The sequence below is a fragment of the Carassius carassius genome, chromosome 4, assembly GCF_963082965.1.
Source record: "Carassius carassius chromosome 4, fCarCar2.1, whole genome shotgun sequence".
NCBI classification, from domain to species: Eukaryota; Metazoa; Chordata; class Actinopteri; order Cypriniformes; family Cyprinidae; genus Carassius; species Carassius carassius.
In genome coordinates, this window is record NC_081758.1 from 2,251,756 (window position 1) to 2,268,739 (window position 16,984).

Consider the following 16,984-nt stretch of genomic DNA (forward strand, 5'->3'; position numbering starts at 1 on the left):
GAAGATTCCTTCATCTACTTTGTTGTTTTTGTTACATGATGCAGACTGAAAATTCTGGAAACTTGCTCATGTTTCCAGTTGATCGTAATCGCAAAATACTGTCTGAGAATACATTTTGGGGGCAACTAAATATATTCTTAATGCTATTTTGGTAACACTTTATTTTGTAGTGTCCTTGTTACATGTTACATATACTTGTCTATAGTAACAACAGTAAATTATCCATGATAACATACTAACCCTAAACCAAACCCTCATCCTAACCATATAGTAAATACATGTTATTAATTCATATTTCTCAGTACTTAAACAAGCATGCTGTGAAATAAAGTGTAACCTCTATTTTAATGTGTCCTTGATTCAATGCATTTACACACAAAAAAATGAGTTATATTAATCAACACCATATATTTACCATACGGTTAGGGTTTGCTTTGAGTGTTAGTGGCTTGAAATTATCCATAATGTACTGTTATTTTTACAGTACATGTGTCACATGTGTAAGAAGGACACAATGTAATAGTCACAAGTGTTAACAAAATGTGACTACACTTCTAAATGTCTGTGTCTCTGTATTTTCAAATGTATTGAGCTCTGTTCATGGGAGAATCTTGTCTTTGAAACCCAGTCAAACTCTTCGTATTTTTTCCTAATTTGTTTTAGACAGAAAGATTACATAGAGATGAAATTGTGCAGTTGCTAAGCATTCTATCAAGTTCATGTTGTAACATAAAATTTAACTGGTTTTAAATTGAGTCAAAAAAATAAATAAAATACATAGCTGAGAGAAAGAGAAGAATCTATATTGTCGCAAGATGTCTTAACAATATGCTTCATGTCGTAACATGTAACTTAAACTGGATTTAAAAGTAATATGATAGAATTAACGTACAAAAGTCATTCATATGGATCAGATCAGGTACAGTATAAACAGTAGATGTACATTTTCATTCTTTACATAATGTGCATGGGAGGGCAAAGCATTGGAAATGTAAAGAATATGCATTGGGCTAAAAAGACTAAAGAGTACAAAGGAGATTTTTTTTTTTTTTTTTGGATTGTGAATTTAAGACGCTCTTTGTTTTGTGAGTTATATAGCTGTGGCACACACAGAAACACCTTTGCACTTGGTTTATTAATTGCTGATCAGGGCACAGGGAACCTCTAAAAGAGATATTAAAAGTTTCACCTTAATTTCTACAAGATTTACAGGAAAATGGACATTAGGAATGTCCTCTGATGCACATTTCACTGGTCAGTTTTAAAAAATGCTCAACCTTTTTATTTAATGAAATGTTTTCTTTGTTAAGTGTGCTTGTAATATTGATGCTCAGAAGGAATGTTACTTGGTTTGATATTTTGCTACAGGGATTAGTTTCATATAGTTCTTCATTCTTTACTGTTATTACTTTGGAACGTGAGCAACAAGACACATTAAACACTTTTTGTTAATGTGTCTTTGTCACATGTTACATGTACTTACTATTATAATAACAATAAATGATGCATAATTACATGCAAGTAACCCTAAGCCAAGCCCTAACCCTGACCATATAAGAATGTAGCTAATTAATATTATTCATTACTTAAATGTATAATTACACTGTAACAAGGACAACTTAAAATAAAGTGTAACCTATAAAACTGTAGTCACAAGTATTACCAAAATGTGACTACAGCTAACTATATTTTCAGCTGTTTTTCCAGCAATATATACTGTAAGTCAGGGTTCATTTTACATTCAGTTGCAAACATCACTGCAAGCATACCTTGTTTAATATAAGTATCTGTGCGCCATCTTAAATAATGCAGAGAAACATGTCTTCTTGTGTTACTCTGCATTAATAAAAACAGTTATGCATTTTGCAGATTTCTCAGTTGGTTTATATGTTTAGTGATAGTTTAGCTTTCCACAAATGAGTGCAATGCACACCGACATCGTACAATAGTGATGCTGAATAATGAGCCCCAGATGCACTGAATGCATCCTATGAACTTCCGATGTGGATAAGGAAATAGAGAAGCGAGAGAACATGCATTTAATGCAGCAACTGTCTCAGTCATGCAGGATTTAAGAATATATTTAGTGGTGTACATGAATGTACGTGTGAATTTGAGGCCGCTGTGACGTATAGTCTCATTCATTTTCCCTCTGTGGGAAACACACATCACCACCTGCTCTCGTATGCTATGCAAGCACAGTTATAATGAGGGATGGCATTCTCTCTGTGTGTTTGGCTTTATCTGTGTGCATGTTTCTCAGTAGAGGTGAGTTTAAAGACTCGCTCTGTCTCTCTTTCTCTCGGATGCAGTCATAAACACACACACACACACACACACACACAGACTGCAGTGTTGCGTCTCGGTGGTGATGTCATCCTGTCTGCTGCAGTACTTCTGCTCTTCTAGACGGGAGGAAAGCTGGGGCTGGGTGCTGACATGTTTTATTTATCTTTTTTCGTAACATTATATGAGGTTTTATTAGCTGGTACGTTAACTATTATTTTCTTTTTCAGAGATTATTAATTGAAGTCTTTATAATCCACATAGAGGTATCAACAGGATGGCATGACTCTAATAAACGATAATGCTTGTTTTGTTTCTAAATGACCCTTTTGGTGATGTTAGGATGACATTTCCAAGAAAGCTTATCAATTATGGCAGCCTGGCTATTGAATCATACGATATTAATAACTAGTCTATGAGGAGGTTTAGATATCGGTGGACATTCATTCTTTGTTTATGCTTTATTTTACTGAGGCAGTTTCCTTTTTAAAGTGTAAGGGTTCAAGACTGGCATCTTTTTCCGTGTTTGGTTGGTTCTCTTGGCATACAGTGGTATGTTGTATAGGTGTGGAGAATTAGCAAGCCAAAGGCAAAGAATTAGGTGTGGTCTACACGACCATCTCCAGAGCCTTATCTGCGGCTAACACTCGCTCATGTACAGTGACCTCACAGTTTACGCATGGAGGGGACTCCAAAAAATAGTTCAGGGTTGAAAAATGCATTACTGAAAAAGGTAATATAAATCTAAACCAAAAATTGAGACTTAAACTTAGAAATAAGACTAAAATCTGTCACACTTCCTTATTTTTTTATCAGTTACTCACGAAAAAATTTTCATGACTTTGATTTTGACTAAATAATAATTATTTTTTTACCTATTTTTTTTATTTACTTTTACTTTTATTTTTTAAATACCAAATTAGAAAAAATTAAATATAAGACATTTTTTAACTTTCTAAAAAAGCATGTTGTTTTAGGTAAAATAACAGAAAACAGAAAAAATAAAATCATATATGCAAAAAAATGTTTAGATTACATTATACATTACTGTTTAAATGTTTTGGGTATAGGTAAGATTTTATTTTTATTTCATTTTTTTAAAGAAGCCTCTTCTGCGCACAAAAAAATAATAATATTGTGAAATATCATTACAATTTAAAATAACAGTTTTCTATATGAATAGAATTTAAACTATATAAAATATTTAAATTATATATTAGATTATAATTTATTCCTGTGATCAAAACTGAATGTTCAGCATCATTCCTCCAGTCTTCAGTGTCACATGATCTTCAGAAATCAGAATAATATGATGATTTGCCCAATATTTTTGTGGAAACTGTGATGCATTTTATTATTCAGGATTCTTTGATGAATAGAAAGTTCAAAAGAGCAGCATTTATTTGAAATATAAACCTTATGTAACATTATAAATGTCTTTACTCTCACTTTTGGTCAATTTAACTAGTCCTTGTTGAATAAAAGTGTTAATTTATATAAAAAAAAGAAAGAAAGAGAGAAAGCAAAAGGCTTGCCGACCCCAAACCCCTTCAGTGTAGTATTCTGACACAGCCAGACAGATGAGGGAGAAAGATTGTGCTCCTAATTCTTAGGAGGTCACTAAGTCATCCCCATGCCAACTCACACTTTTGTTGTTGTGCGTGTGTGTCCATGTACTTGTCTTGTGTATTTGATCAGTAGACCAGCCCTGCTGCTCGTGAAGGTACACACACACACACACACACACACACATTCCCTCTGCCGCCACCACAGCAACAACACAACACACTGCAGCTCAGTCTCAAGGACGTGAAAATCTGTTCAAATTCACTTAAGCCACAGAAGCGATGGAATCCAGATGTGTGATTAAAATCTAAGGGAGTTGTTCTGCAATCATGCAAATGTGTACGTACTCTATATAAACTGGCTTTATATATATAGATATAATTTGATCTTTGGCTAAAAGTGTGAAAGCCTCTTTCTACACTGAGTGTGTTTATCAGTCAGAAGAAACCATGGAAGGGTTCATTTCTTACTCAATGAAGCATTTTAGGATTTAGGACTAACCCCAATTACCAGCATATTTTATGATGAAAATTAAAGTATGTTAACCAAATATTCTTAATAGGATTTTGCAGATGCAATGCTAAGAAGAGAAAACACACACTGCTTTTTAGGAAGGACACTGTTCTCTGTCTGTCTTTGTGTCTGACTGCTTTGGTTTTGGGTTTTATTGAGAATCATTTGATTTAAACTAATTAGTTTTAACGGAATACAAACTATGAATGAACTTTTTCCCAGTCTTTTAACTGCTGCTCTGATCCTTTTTACTCTTTTCTTTTGCAGTGTGTCTGTTCTTTGAGATAATCTGAATGTTTGTGCACCTAAGGTCGACAAAATATACAGTATGTGTACAGTCTTTTTCACACAGGAAAAGAATAAATAAATAACAAAGACAGCATGTTATCTTTATACCCATGTGTGTGCGCTGTAAATATGTATTTGTGTATGCATCTAATGTTAAAAACCTTGTCCTTTGATTTGTTTTCATTTACAGTGTTTTCTGCTTTTGCACCATTTTGTTACGGTTGTTGTTGTTGTACTTCAACATCAATCCTAAGAAAAAAAAAAGGTTGTTAACCAGATGTTTTGTCACATTTGTTGTCTTATTTAACACTCCTCACATGTAAGATTCTATGACGTTATGGAAATACAGGTGGCTGGCAAAAACCATATACAGTAGTTTTCACAATGCAATTAAACCATGAACATGTTATCTCTTTTAAATTCTACCCTCCTGTATTACTTCCTGTATTTTTTTCTCAGACTGATGCTGGCACCAGTTTCCTCCGTGCAGCTCGCTCCGGTAATCTGGAGAAGGCTCTCGACCACATCAAGAATGGCATCGACATCAACACAGCCAATCAGGTGAGACTTCCTCAGATGTCTGATTGAGTCACAGCCAGGCTTCATTTGGAGGTGAAATGTCTGTTTGCGGAAGTGAATCTTCTTGCTCGATATTGAGGGGCGCTCTAGAAGACAACGTGTGAAAGATGTGTGATCTCTAGAGGATAAATCTAGAGCACAGAGGGCCACAACGCACACTTCATTATTTCCGTGATGTGTCATCAGTCCTTAAACTCTTCCAAAAGAGGTTTACTTTTGCAGCAATGCCATTGAAGAACCATTTTTGGTTTCTCAAAGAACCTTTCAGTGATTTTTTTTTTTTTTTTGATTTTTTAAAATGTTAAAATTCTACATTTAAAAATTCCAAAGAACATTTAAAAATTCTAAAAGAACCTTTTCCAATATGAAAAACATTTAGTGCAATTGAAAGCTTATATGGATATAAAAGGTTCCTCGCAGCGTCATAGAACGTCTCTGAACAGATTCACTTCCACTTTTAGGGGAAAACAAACCTCCATACAGTATTGGATCGAGTAAGCTGACTAACCTTACAACATGCCAGAGAGTTGTTGTGTGGTTGGGTGCACCAATAATGTTTGTAAAACCCCAAAATGCCTTCATCATCAATAGCTTGCTGTTGTGGAAATATCATGAATCACGTATGATGCTAATCGAAAACTCAGACAAGCTAGTTGTATGGCTGTACAGAAAAGTGCACCCGGTACTCTAAATATAAAGAAATAATATATACATTTAAAGATGTTTACTTTAAAATACGGAGTAAAATCATTAACTGGCTCACCTGGTGACTCGATGAGGTACGAGAAAATGTCCGGGTAAGACCCTGGCCACTGGGTGGGGTTGTTACACCAATTTGACACTAGGCCTTTGTTTTTTAAAAGAAAAGGAGAACTGATGATCAGAAGGACCTTACCTATAATGGGAGTTAGATCTGTATCGTCTTAGATAAAGAGCAGGACAGAGAGCAGATTCAGGAAAAGCCTTGGTATTGAATGCTATTCCCAGCCAAGCCTTGAGAGGCTTTCAGTGTCTTTAGAAAGCTACAATATACCTGGGTGATGAAGATCAGGAGAGTAGCTAAGTGTTCAGATTTCATCATTATGTCCGGTTCAACTCAAATTGCTTGCAGTGCCGTCCAAGGGTGTGTGTGTGTGTCCATGGTGTGAGTTTGGAGTCTTTTCACCTGATATTTGTGCTAAACTACCTTCTTTAGCTTGGTGGACCTGACTGCAAATACATTTCTGTTTCCGTGTCTGAATTGCGCACAGATTTTATTGTGTTTTTAAATTGCCTGCTTGTACACTGACATGTCGATGCCCTTTGATTACTGCCTGCATGCGTTGTGAGTGATGACTTCAGCGCTTTGCTCCATTTAGTCATCATACTGAAGCAAAGGTGTGAGCAGGTCTACTGAAGCTCCTGCCAGACCCTTGAGCTAATACTGCAAAAACAATATTTACTGAGCATGATCGTCCAGGCTAAAATTGAAAGACATTCTCAAAGCAAGAAAGACTTAACCTCTGTTCGGACAGTTATTGTTTCTCATGTGGACAACTGTAAAACACATTTGCATGGCACCTCAGTGATAAAACGCGTTTTGCTAAAAAAGAGCACCCAGGTACATTTATGCCATGAGACCAGGTGGGATAACACTCAGGGATTCGGATGGTGATTTATTCACAGTGGAGAAGCAAGTTCTGTGAACCGGGAGCACGCTGCTCACGTGACCAGTCGCATGACTGACAGCTGTAAATAAAATATCATATGCTTTGGAATAATAAGAATAAATTCATTTTTAATAATATCCTATTTATTATTTGATTTCTTTAAACAACAAATGTGCTTTAGTTGAAATGGTTTTCTGTCTCGCATTTTATCTCTCAAAATAATGGATGTCACTAAAAATGTGGAGATTAGCAGACATAAGTTACTGCAACCTCTTATTTACATGAGGTGAACATAAAGCTGTGCGGTTTATATTTGTATGTTTATAATAGTATATAATACATATTTTAAAATGGTATTGCATGCCTGTTGCTAAAATAATAATGACCCATTTCAGTTGTTTGTGTGTTTTTGTTTTCCTTCTTCTTTTCCTTCTTAACAGTTCCCACTCGCTGTAGTGGAGCATTTATGAAATATTGAATTATTATGTTTTTCTTTCAGTATTAAATATGTATGCAAATCACAGCGAAGTGCTGTATGGCAGAGGTCAAAAACGAATTATACATTGAATTTTGAATCGATTTCTTCCTGTAAACATTGGACTTTATCAAAAAAAAAAAAAAAAAAAACAGTAGGTAATTCATCAGGGGTGTTTTTAAATGGGTGGTGGGAGAAAAACACGTTCTGGATTCAGACGGCAATAAAATCACAAACTAACCCCTGTATATTTTGAGAATAGCTTACATCGGCAAGAGAAACAATTCTGATCAGGCTTTACTTGACAAAATTGTATAAGAAAAAAATACTTTATTTTTGTGAATATAACTGAAATATGTTTTTTAACCTCATAAATAAAATATTTTGCTGTCTTGATTTTAGCTAAAATCTAACACGCTTTTGAAAAAAAATACGTATACATTCTATATTCTCTTATATAATTTATTGCATAATAAATTAAAGGTACATTTATAGTTTTGTATACCAATGACGAAAGTGTTTTTCTTTGGATAATTGTGTTTGTTTGGATTAGAATACAGCATTCTACTTAGAACTACTGTATAATGACAAAAGATGTGAATAATGTGAAAAAAATCATATAATGCAGTATTCAATATACTCTACCGCAGTGTTTCTATTATATTATTTTTAGTATCACAATAGTATACTATTATAGTTTTATTAATATTTTGAATTAGCTTCTGTTTTTATATTTTCAGTTTTCATGTTTTTAATTTTGTTATTTCATCATCATTATTATTATTATTATTAATAATAATAATAATAATAAATATTACTGTTTAGGCTTAATTTAAATTTACTTTTAAAAATGTCAGTTTACTTTTTATTTATTTTCAATTTTAGTTTAGTTTTAGTTTCTAGTTTCATTTAGTTTTTTTCACCTAATATTCACAGGGGACTATAGCGAGTGAAATGAGACGTACTGTAAATGTCTATTAACATTTACTGACTGATGAAAAACACAGTTTCCAGTGACGTCAGGGTCTTATGTATTTGCTTTAGAACGGTTCAGTATTTCTTCTTCATCCATGCATTCGTGTCTGAGATGAGGTGAGTGGTCTCTACACTCAGAGGGGATAATATCAGCAATGTGAGAAAGGTCCAACCTCACATGTCCTGTGAGGCTGAAGGAAGGCTGTGTGAGGTTAGACCTATCCCACACGGCCCGTATTCTTCCCAGCAGAGAGACCACCGGCCTGCCATCCACCTTAATCACCCCCATCATCATCATCATCATCAGCTGATGTCATTTGACAGTGCTCTGTGTCTTTTGTGAAAGTGGGAGTGATCTACAACCCCCCACATCCCCATTTCAGTCTCTGAACGTTAAAAGACTGCACTGCTTGAGTTGAGATCAAATCACCTTCAGAGTGAGTTTGCTCTGCTGTCTCTTTCCCTTCACAGAATGGACTCAACGGGCTGCACTTGGCCTCGAAGGAAGGCCATGTTAAAATGGTGCTGGAGCTCCTGCACCATGGCATTGTTCTAGAGACGACCACAAAGGTAAGACTTAGAGCTAGAGTAAAAAGTATTTAAGTATGGAGTAAATGTCTTTGCATTAGATGCTAAAGCTTTTAGCAGAACTTCATTTTTCACTTTTAAACACATTCAAATATATATATATATATTGCATTTTTTGGGGAAATGTTTTGTTTGAGAAGTGTGCTTATGCTGTTTTTACACATGTATTAAGAAAATACAGAAAACTTCCAAACCTTGTGTATGCTTTAGCATAAAATAGCACTTATCATTAAATAATATACTCTAACATAATATACTGAAGTCTGAACATATGATGTTTTGGGCACCTAACTGCATGCTAGTTGTAATGAATTAAAATTACATTATAGTTTAAATTCATATGCTTTTTTTTTACCTGCTTAAGTAGGACATTATATCTTAATATGTAATTTCATATTTAGTTCTGTTGACTTTGAAATATGTTTAAAGTGCGCTGCCAAGCATTTATGGCCAACTACTTTAATGTCATTTCTGTTGAAGCTTGCATATCTTTCAGTATCTTTGTGAGAATGAAGATGCAATTTAGTGCATTAAAAGGAAGATTAACGTTAAATGTAATATTTAATAATATTATGTTAACCAGCACATCAAAATAAGTGTACTTCTTTAGAGTGCAGCAAGATTATTAAAACAATTATTTACAACTTTTAAAAGTGTACTTAAGATGAATGTTTAAAAAATGTTTAAACGCCAATGCATTAGACATTTACCAGAATGAACTTTTCACTTTTCTGAACTGTTGGCGTGTATATGGCTAATCATTTAATATGTTTTGATATTTATGTAATATGTAATATATGTAATATTTTGCAGGTTTTGTGTGTACAGGTGAGAGAAAAGGAGCCATACAGTAGTTTCAGAAACTGTTTAAGCACTTTTTTTTTTACTGCAGGTTATAATGTAATCTGCAAGTACATTATTATAAAAGCAAATATGTGTTTGTAATTTGAAGTAAACTTGTGTGCATATTTAATACAATTAAATGCTCAAGGGATTGCTTGATTTTAAAAACAATGCATGTGACAATGCAAAACAACAACATTGACTGTGTCATTAAATAAGATCTTTCTCTTATAGAAAGGAAACACTGCTCTTCACATAGCTGCGTTAGCTGGACAGGAGCAGGTGGTCACCGAGCTGGTTAACTATGGAGCCAATGTCAACGCTCAGTCTCAGGTGAGCTACTGTGCAACTGTATAATCTGAGAGTATTCACCTAATGTTGACCTAAAACACATGATATAATAGGGGTTTCTGTGTTGTCTTCTCCCCAGTTGGATGTTTTGTAGATCATTTGCACAGTTGAGTGTTTTTAAATGTATGCAGCATTGCTGTCCGAACTCAAATCTGTCTGCCTGTATTGTCATCTGTGTATTTGTGTGCTTGTTAGTTTGGTTTTGTATCTGCATATGGGTGTTTATGTCTGTCTGTAACAGAAGGGCTTCACTCCTCTCTACATGGCTGCACAAGAGAATCACCTGGAGGTTGTGAAGTTTCTCCTGGATAATGGAGCCAATCAGACCCTTCCAACCGAGGTAATGCTGCGCAGCACACTTTAGCATGACTTTAAAAAGAGTATGTATTTTTGGAATAATATACTTTTAAAGAATACTCTTGAAGGGATAGTTCACTGATAAATGAAATTCTGCCATCATTTACTCGTCCTTCCAAACTTGCACGAGTTTCTTTCTTCTGTTGAACACAAAAGGAGATATTTTGTAATATTTGAAAACCAATCAGTTTACCAAATGTAATGTTTTTGGACTCTTAAATGCATGTTAATTGCAATTAAATCAAAATGAATTATAACTGTATTCAATTTATATTAAATGCAATTATCTGAATTTAAGAGTGTTTTACCCACTTAGGAATATCTTTACATGTCATGATTATTCATATTCATAATTACTGTATTGTATGCCATGCATGTAAATATATTTGTATTTACACATTTGCAATGATAAAATTACAATTTAGTACAATTATTAACTTTTAAATCATATATTAATATTATATTGAATAGCACTGCATTTAAACTTATAATCAAGTTACTTTAATTTGTTAATCAACACATCAAAATAAGTGTACTTCTTTAAAGGATGACAAAATATTATTCAAACATAATGATTTAAAATGTACTTTAAAGTAAAACCTGACATGATTTCTGTATGCACTTAAGTGTGTTAAGAAAGTCATGTAAGTGTCTCTCTTTAATTACACTTATTTCACTAGTATTAGTATAAAATATCACTTGCAAGTACAGTACTTGAACGTTAACCTTAAGATATGAAGTACACTACAAGTGCACATTCAGTACAATTAAGCATGCTTACTTGGATCAGATTATAGGAAACTTTTAGCATGTTAAGCCAACAGGGGTTGCACACTTCACCTTAACCTGCCATTTTCAATCAGGTTATTGAGAGAAATATGGATGTTCATGTACAATTCTGAAATGTGTGTCTTGTGTGTTTGTCTTTCTGGCAGGATGGCTTTACCCCTCTTGCTGTGGCTCTTCAGCAGGGCCATGAGAATGTTGTGGCCCTGCTCATCAACCACGGTACTAAGGGCAAGGTCCGCCTTCCTGCACTGCATATCGCTGCCCGAAACGATGACACCAGAACTGCCGCTGTGCTTTTACAGAATGACCCAAATCCTGATGTCTTGAGCAAGGTTTGTGTAACCTGATGGAAAACCTCTTTCCTTGCTCTTTTACTGTTCAGCTGGACATTTAGTAATGTATCATAACAAATAATATAAATCTGTGTTTTTTAGATTTTTGAATCTAAAGTTCTAATTTTAATTTAGTATTCTAAATTCAAAATAAAAATTTCTAATTTTAGTACTTTTATTTTATTTTATTTTTAATGAAAGGTTACCAAAAACAAGTGTACTTTAAGTATACTTCAAGTTTATTTTATAGTATTTTATATAATTAAGAATACTTAAATACAGTTCAAGTATAATATAAAAATACTTTATGTAGTAAGTATACAAATATCAGTCTACAAGTAGTATAATGTAAATGTACTATTCAATACTCCTTGGAACTAAATGGGCCCACTTTCTAGTATATAAAAGTATACTTTTAAGTATACTTTAAGTGTAACAGTAGTAAACTTTAACTAGTTTACATCTATGATTTTAGTTTGTAATGCAAGTTTACTAAAAGTGAACTTATAGGTGTACGGATAGTTTACTAACTAAATACTTGTAACATTTTTAGTACACTTTGAATTATAGTAGTTTTATACTTTAAGTATACGTTTTCTTTAAATTAACTTTATTAATGAACATACAAAACATCAAAAGAAAGAACAGGGTATCTGCTTCTAAACATAAACATTTTATTCTAGCGTCATGCATTCTTTTTTATAAACACATGAATGTGGGTAAGTTTCATAAATACAAAACAAAGGAATAAACAAACAAACAACATTTTGAACAAAAAACTATGAATTGGATTCAGAATGTTAATCAAAATATAGATGGAGTCAACATTTTATTCCATAACATTACACAGTTTTGATGCTGTTTTATGTCTGGTGGTGTCACATTACATGTGAGAGCATCTGTTGTTTCAGTTTCTTCTTGGCTTGTTTCTGTACAGAAGATGTGTAATAGCGCCCCCTACCTTATAACAATGAAAACATGAATTCCTAGAGCACAAGAACATATTTAGACTTTTTCTAAGTGTTGGTCAAGTATACTTGAATGTCATTTTAAGCAAATTTCTGAGAAGTACATAAAAAGTAGACAAAGTATACTTACCTATTTTTAGTTTAAAAGAAGTATGCTAATAGCACACTTGATAAACTTCTTTTTCATAAGGGATATTAAAGCAACTGTATGTAGTTTTGTTTATTTTTGCGACTTTGGAGCCCCTTACAGTTAAGTCATAACCATCACTGTCATAATTACAGTGGATGGCTCTACATGTGTATTTGCTTCCATCCTTTTTGCGGAATTTCGTATCTGATTTGATCACAGGAGTAAGTTATATTTTACAATATAATAAAATAGAGCACAATCGTCCTAAGTGGTAATAATATTTCATAATAATATTACAGTATTTTTTATCAAATAAATGCATCCATGGCAAGCAGAAAAGACTGCTTTCTTACTAACCCTAAACTTTTAAACAGTAGTGAATATGGTTCATTAATTTTTGCAATGATAATGAAGCAGTGAGAATAACAGCTATATTTTACTTAGACAAGGCAAAGTGTGCTGGTTGCTAACTCAGTTTCCCATGATCCTCTGCAGACAGGCTTCACGCCACTCCATATCGCAGCCCACTATGAAAACCTGAATGTTGCCCAGCTACTTCTGAACAGAGGAGCTGATGTGAACTTCACACCCAAGGTCTGTCTGTTAAATATTTCTACAGTGGTCCTCTGTCAGTTCACAACTGCGTTCAAACTAGTGTGGCTTTCTTTCAGAATGGGATCACACCTCTACACATTGCATCCAGGAGAGGAAATGTCATCATGGTCAGACTTCTGCTGGACCGAGGAGCTAAGATTGACGCCAAGACAAAAGTATGTTAAAAAAGCTGCAATTCTAAACTTTAATGACAGAGAATGTGTATGACATCTGTTCTTCTTCTTTCCTCTTTTAACACAGGATGAGTTGACTCCTCTTCACTGTGCTGCCAGAAATGGCCATGTGAGAATAATTGAGATCCTTCTGGACCAAGGAGCTCCAATACATGCCAAGACCAAGGTAGGGGTGCACCCAAATTACAAACAGCCATAAAAACAGTTGACATAGAGACCTTCAGATTTTTATTTCATCTGCCACAAATGAGTAGTTGCATAGTTGCAAAACGAGGCATTGGCAATGTGAAGAAGAGTTTGAATTAGTGTATTAGTGTATTTATCTCTGTGATTTGGTTCACTCAGGTCAATAACATAAACAAAGGTCAAGCTGTTGTTCTTATGAGGTTAAGATGTAAGCCACCCCCCACCCCCCTCAAATGCTTGAATTTTTATTTTTATGAAATAAAAAATTTGTATGAAATTTTATGACATTTTTTTGCTTTATGAAATTTTTATCTTCTAAAAAGTAATGTTTCAAATTATAAAAAAACTCTTTAATGTGTCAAATATCTTGACTAAATATTTGCTCTGAAGATCAAAATTCTTAAAAGTTTCTTATTATTGACAGAGTGTTTCTCAATATATTGTGTCAGCTGTGTTAATTAAAAACACGAATCCACTCAAAAAAATAAAATAAAAGATTGAATAACACATTTGGATTACACAGGTTTAACCTAAATAAGCTAATAAACTCAATGTAATGCATATTTTTCAGTCACGAAGTCATAAATGAAACAGGTAAGACATTAAGTTGAGTCATATATAAATATGTTTTCAATTTATTCAGTTGTATCAACATGGTTAAAATATTTCTAGCTGTGAAATTAATTAAAATAATTGATTGAAAATGTTATAATTGACGACAAATATATATAAACCTGGTTAATGCAAATTAAAACACTCAGTTTATTAGTACTTAAAAAAAAATCCGACCTGTTTCATTTATGCATGATTGACAAATATGCATTACATTAGGTTTATTAGTTTGCTTATTTTAAACTGGGTAATCTAAATGGATGGAGATTTTATATAGAATTCAAATAAAACAATGCATAAATCTTAAATGTAGTAATACATTCAATAACCTTAAAACAAACAAAAAGGTTGCGTAAGACAAAACGTGTAATACAAATGAAGAGTTTGAATAGAAAGAAAGAAATTGCCATTGGCAGCTCTAAATGTTCTCTTATGTTCACTGCACAGAATGGCCTGTCTCCAATACACATGGCAGCCCAGGGTGATCATTTGGACTGTATCAGACAGCTATTACAGTACAATGCCGAGATTGATGACATCACTCTAGACCACCTGACCCCTCTGCATGTGGCAGCACACTGTGGACATCATCGCATGGCCAAGGTTCTCCTGGATAAAGGAGCCAAACCAAACACCCGTGCTCTGGTTAGTTCACATTTAAAAGACACGCGGGACACAACTAATGCACATGATGATGTATACCCTGTTGTTTTGAAACGTCCAGAATCTGTTCACTTACATAGAAATATCTCTCCACTCACGACATGCATAGAATGGCTTCACACCGCTCCATATTGCCTGTAAGAAGAACCACGTGCGTGTAATGGACCTGCTGTTAAAGCATTCTGCATCCCTGGAGGCTGTAACAGAGGTGAGACACAGCATCATTTCACTGTATAATACAAATAGCATGGCAAAAGGATGCTTAAGACAGGAAACAAGAAACAAATTCACAAAGTGTCCCAAAACACAAAAGAGATGCAGTGCTCATTTAATAGAATCGGAATTCATTTCAATAAAAAAAAAGATAAACAAAAGTCGGATTCACAAGATTTGGCGAAATGTAGCATTGCATCACTTGCTCATCAGTGGATGCTCTGCAGTGAATGGGTGCCGTCAGAATGAGAGTCCAAACAGCTGAAAAAAACATCCCCATTATCCACAGCACTCCAGTCCATCAGTTCACATGCGGAGAAGACAAAAGCAGAAACAAATCCACCATTAAGACGTTTTTAACTTCAGCTAAAATACGAGCCATCTACATAATATTGTTTTCCCTGAATCAGGAGAGTAATATCCACAGATCAAGCACCATTTACAAGCCAAAACAGCTCTTAACAAACATGTCAGTGGATTTTGATGTGAGAGCGACTTCATAATATGTTAATTGATGAACTGGACTGGATGTGGATCAAATTTGGTCAGATTTTCCTTTAAGTATCTTAAACGGTTTGATTAGAGCAGGGTCTAGTACAGAGGTCGGTGAAAGCATTTCATGCTGCCATATTTCTCTGTGTCTGTATGCTTTGTCCAACAGTCAGGATTGACCCCGCTGCACGTGTCCTCCTTCATGGGTCATCTGAATATAGTGAAGATACTGATGCAAAAAGGAGCTTCACCACATGCCTCAAACGTGGTAAGTAATATCAGCAGCTAAATCTACACTGAGGTATGTCACAGTGAGGCCACGTAAACATGGAGCTTCATGGAGCTTCACTTCTGAAAGCAAAGTGATCTCTAGGTTACCTCTAGGTGATTTGAGATGTCTTGACTGTACAGTATGTGATCATGTTCCTGTACATTAACATGTATTTGTAGAAAGTGGAAACACCTCTGCACATGGCGTCTCGAGCTGGTCACTGTGACGTTGCTGAGTTCCTGTTGCAAAACGCAGCTCCAGTGGACGCCAAAGCCAAGGTGCATTTCATGTTATGCTAATATTTTGATGCATTTCAGGTTATGACCTTTAATTACATTTTGAGTTTCTTCTTGGCTTGTTTCTGTACAGAAGATGTGTAATAGCGCCCCCTACCTTATAACAATGAAAACTTGAATGCCCAGAGCACAAGAAGCTTTAGCGCAAACATATTTAGACTTTTTCTAAGTATTGGTCAAGTATACTTGAATGTCATTTTTATGCAAATTTCTGAGAAGTACATAAAAAGTAGACAAAGTATACTTACCTTTTTTTAGTTTAAAAGAAGTATATTAATAATAAACTTCTTTTTCGTAAGGGATATTAAAGACCTTTAATTACATTTTGGGTTGGTTTAGTTTCATTTTTTTGTATTTTGGGTTTTTATGCTTTTCAAAAAATGTTTTAATTGAGGCTTAGCTGAGGATAAAAAGAAACTGTGTTATTTAAACAATATAATAGTATACTGAAAAAAGTGGAATGACGGTTTAATTTATTTAAAAATCATGGAAAATCTTTTAGTGCCGCTGTTATTTGTTAAAAAAGCATCATTTATGGAAAGCGTGATATCAACCTTCATCTCCATCAGGATGACCAGACGCCGCTACACTGTGCCGCCCGCATGGGCCACAACGAGATGGTGAAGCTGCTGTTGGAGCACAAGGCAAACCCCAACTCCACCACAACAGCAGGACACACTCCACTGCACATCGCTTCCCGTGAGGGTCACACACAGACTGCCAGCATCCTACTGGACATGGACGCCCAGCTCACCAAAATGACCAAGGTACGGT

The 16,984-nt window shown here is 34.5% G+C and overlaps 1 protein-coding gene across 4 annotated transcripts in view; it reads left to right on the forward strand.

The window, feature by feature from the left end:
• LOC132132257 (ankyrin-1-like) overlaps nucleotides 1–16,984 on the forward strand; it is a 128,880-nt gene that overhangs the window by 49,030 nt on the left and 62,866 nt on the right. For all 4 annotated transcript variants that reach the window (XM_059544623.1, XM_059544632.1, XM_059544679.1 and 1 more), the window contains 13 exons: nucleotides 5,113–5,214; nucleotides 8,803–8,901; nucleotides 9,997–10,095; nucleotides 10,355–10,453; nucleotides 11,406–11,591; nucleotides 13,185–13,283; nucleotides 13,361–13,459; nucleotides 13,545–13,643; nucleotides 14,723–14,920; nucleotides 15,048–15,146; nucleotides 15,813–15,911; nucleotides 16,094–16,192; nucleotides 16,780–16,977. In XM_059544623.1, coding sequence (XP_059400606.1) covers nucleotides 5,113–5,214; nucleotides 8,803–8,901; nucleotides 9,997–10,095; nucleotides 10,355–10,453; nucleotides 11,406–11,591; nucleotides 13,185–13,283; nucleotides 13,361–13,459; nucleotides 13,545–13,643; nucleotides 14,723–14,920; nucleotides 15,048–15,146; nucleotides 15,813–15,911; nucleotides 16,094–16,192; nucleotides 16,780–16,977 — 1,575 coding nt within the window. The remainder of the gene's footprint in view (nucleotides 1–5,112; nucleotides 5,215–8,802; nucleotides 8,902–9,996; nucleotides 10,096–10,354; nucleotides 10,454–11,405; nucleotides 11,592–13,184; nucleotides 13,284–13,360; nucleotides 13,460–13,544; nucleotides 13,644–14,722; nucleotides 14,921–15,047; nucleotides 15,147–15,812; nucleotides 15,912–16,093; nucleotides 16,193–16,779; nucleotides 16,978–16,984) is intronic.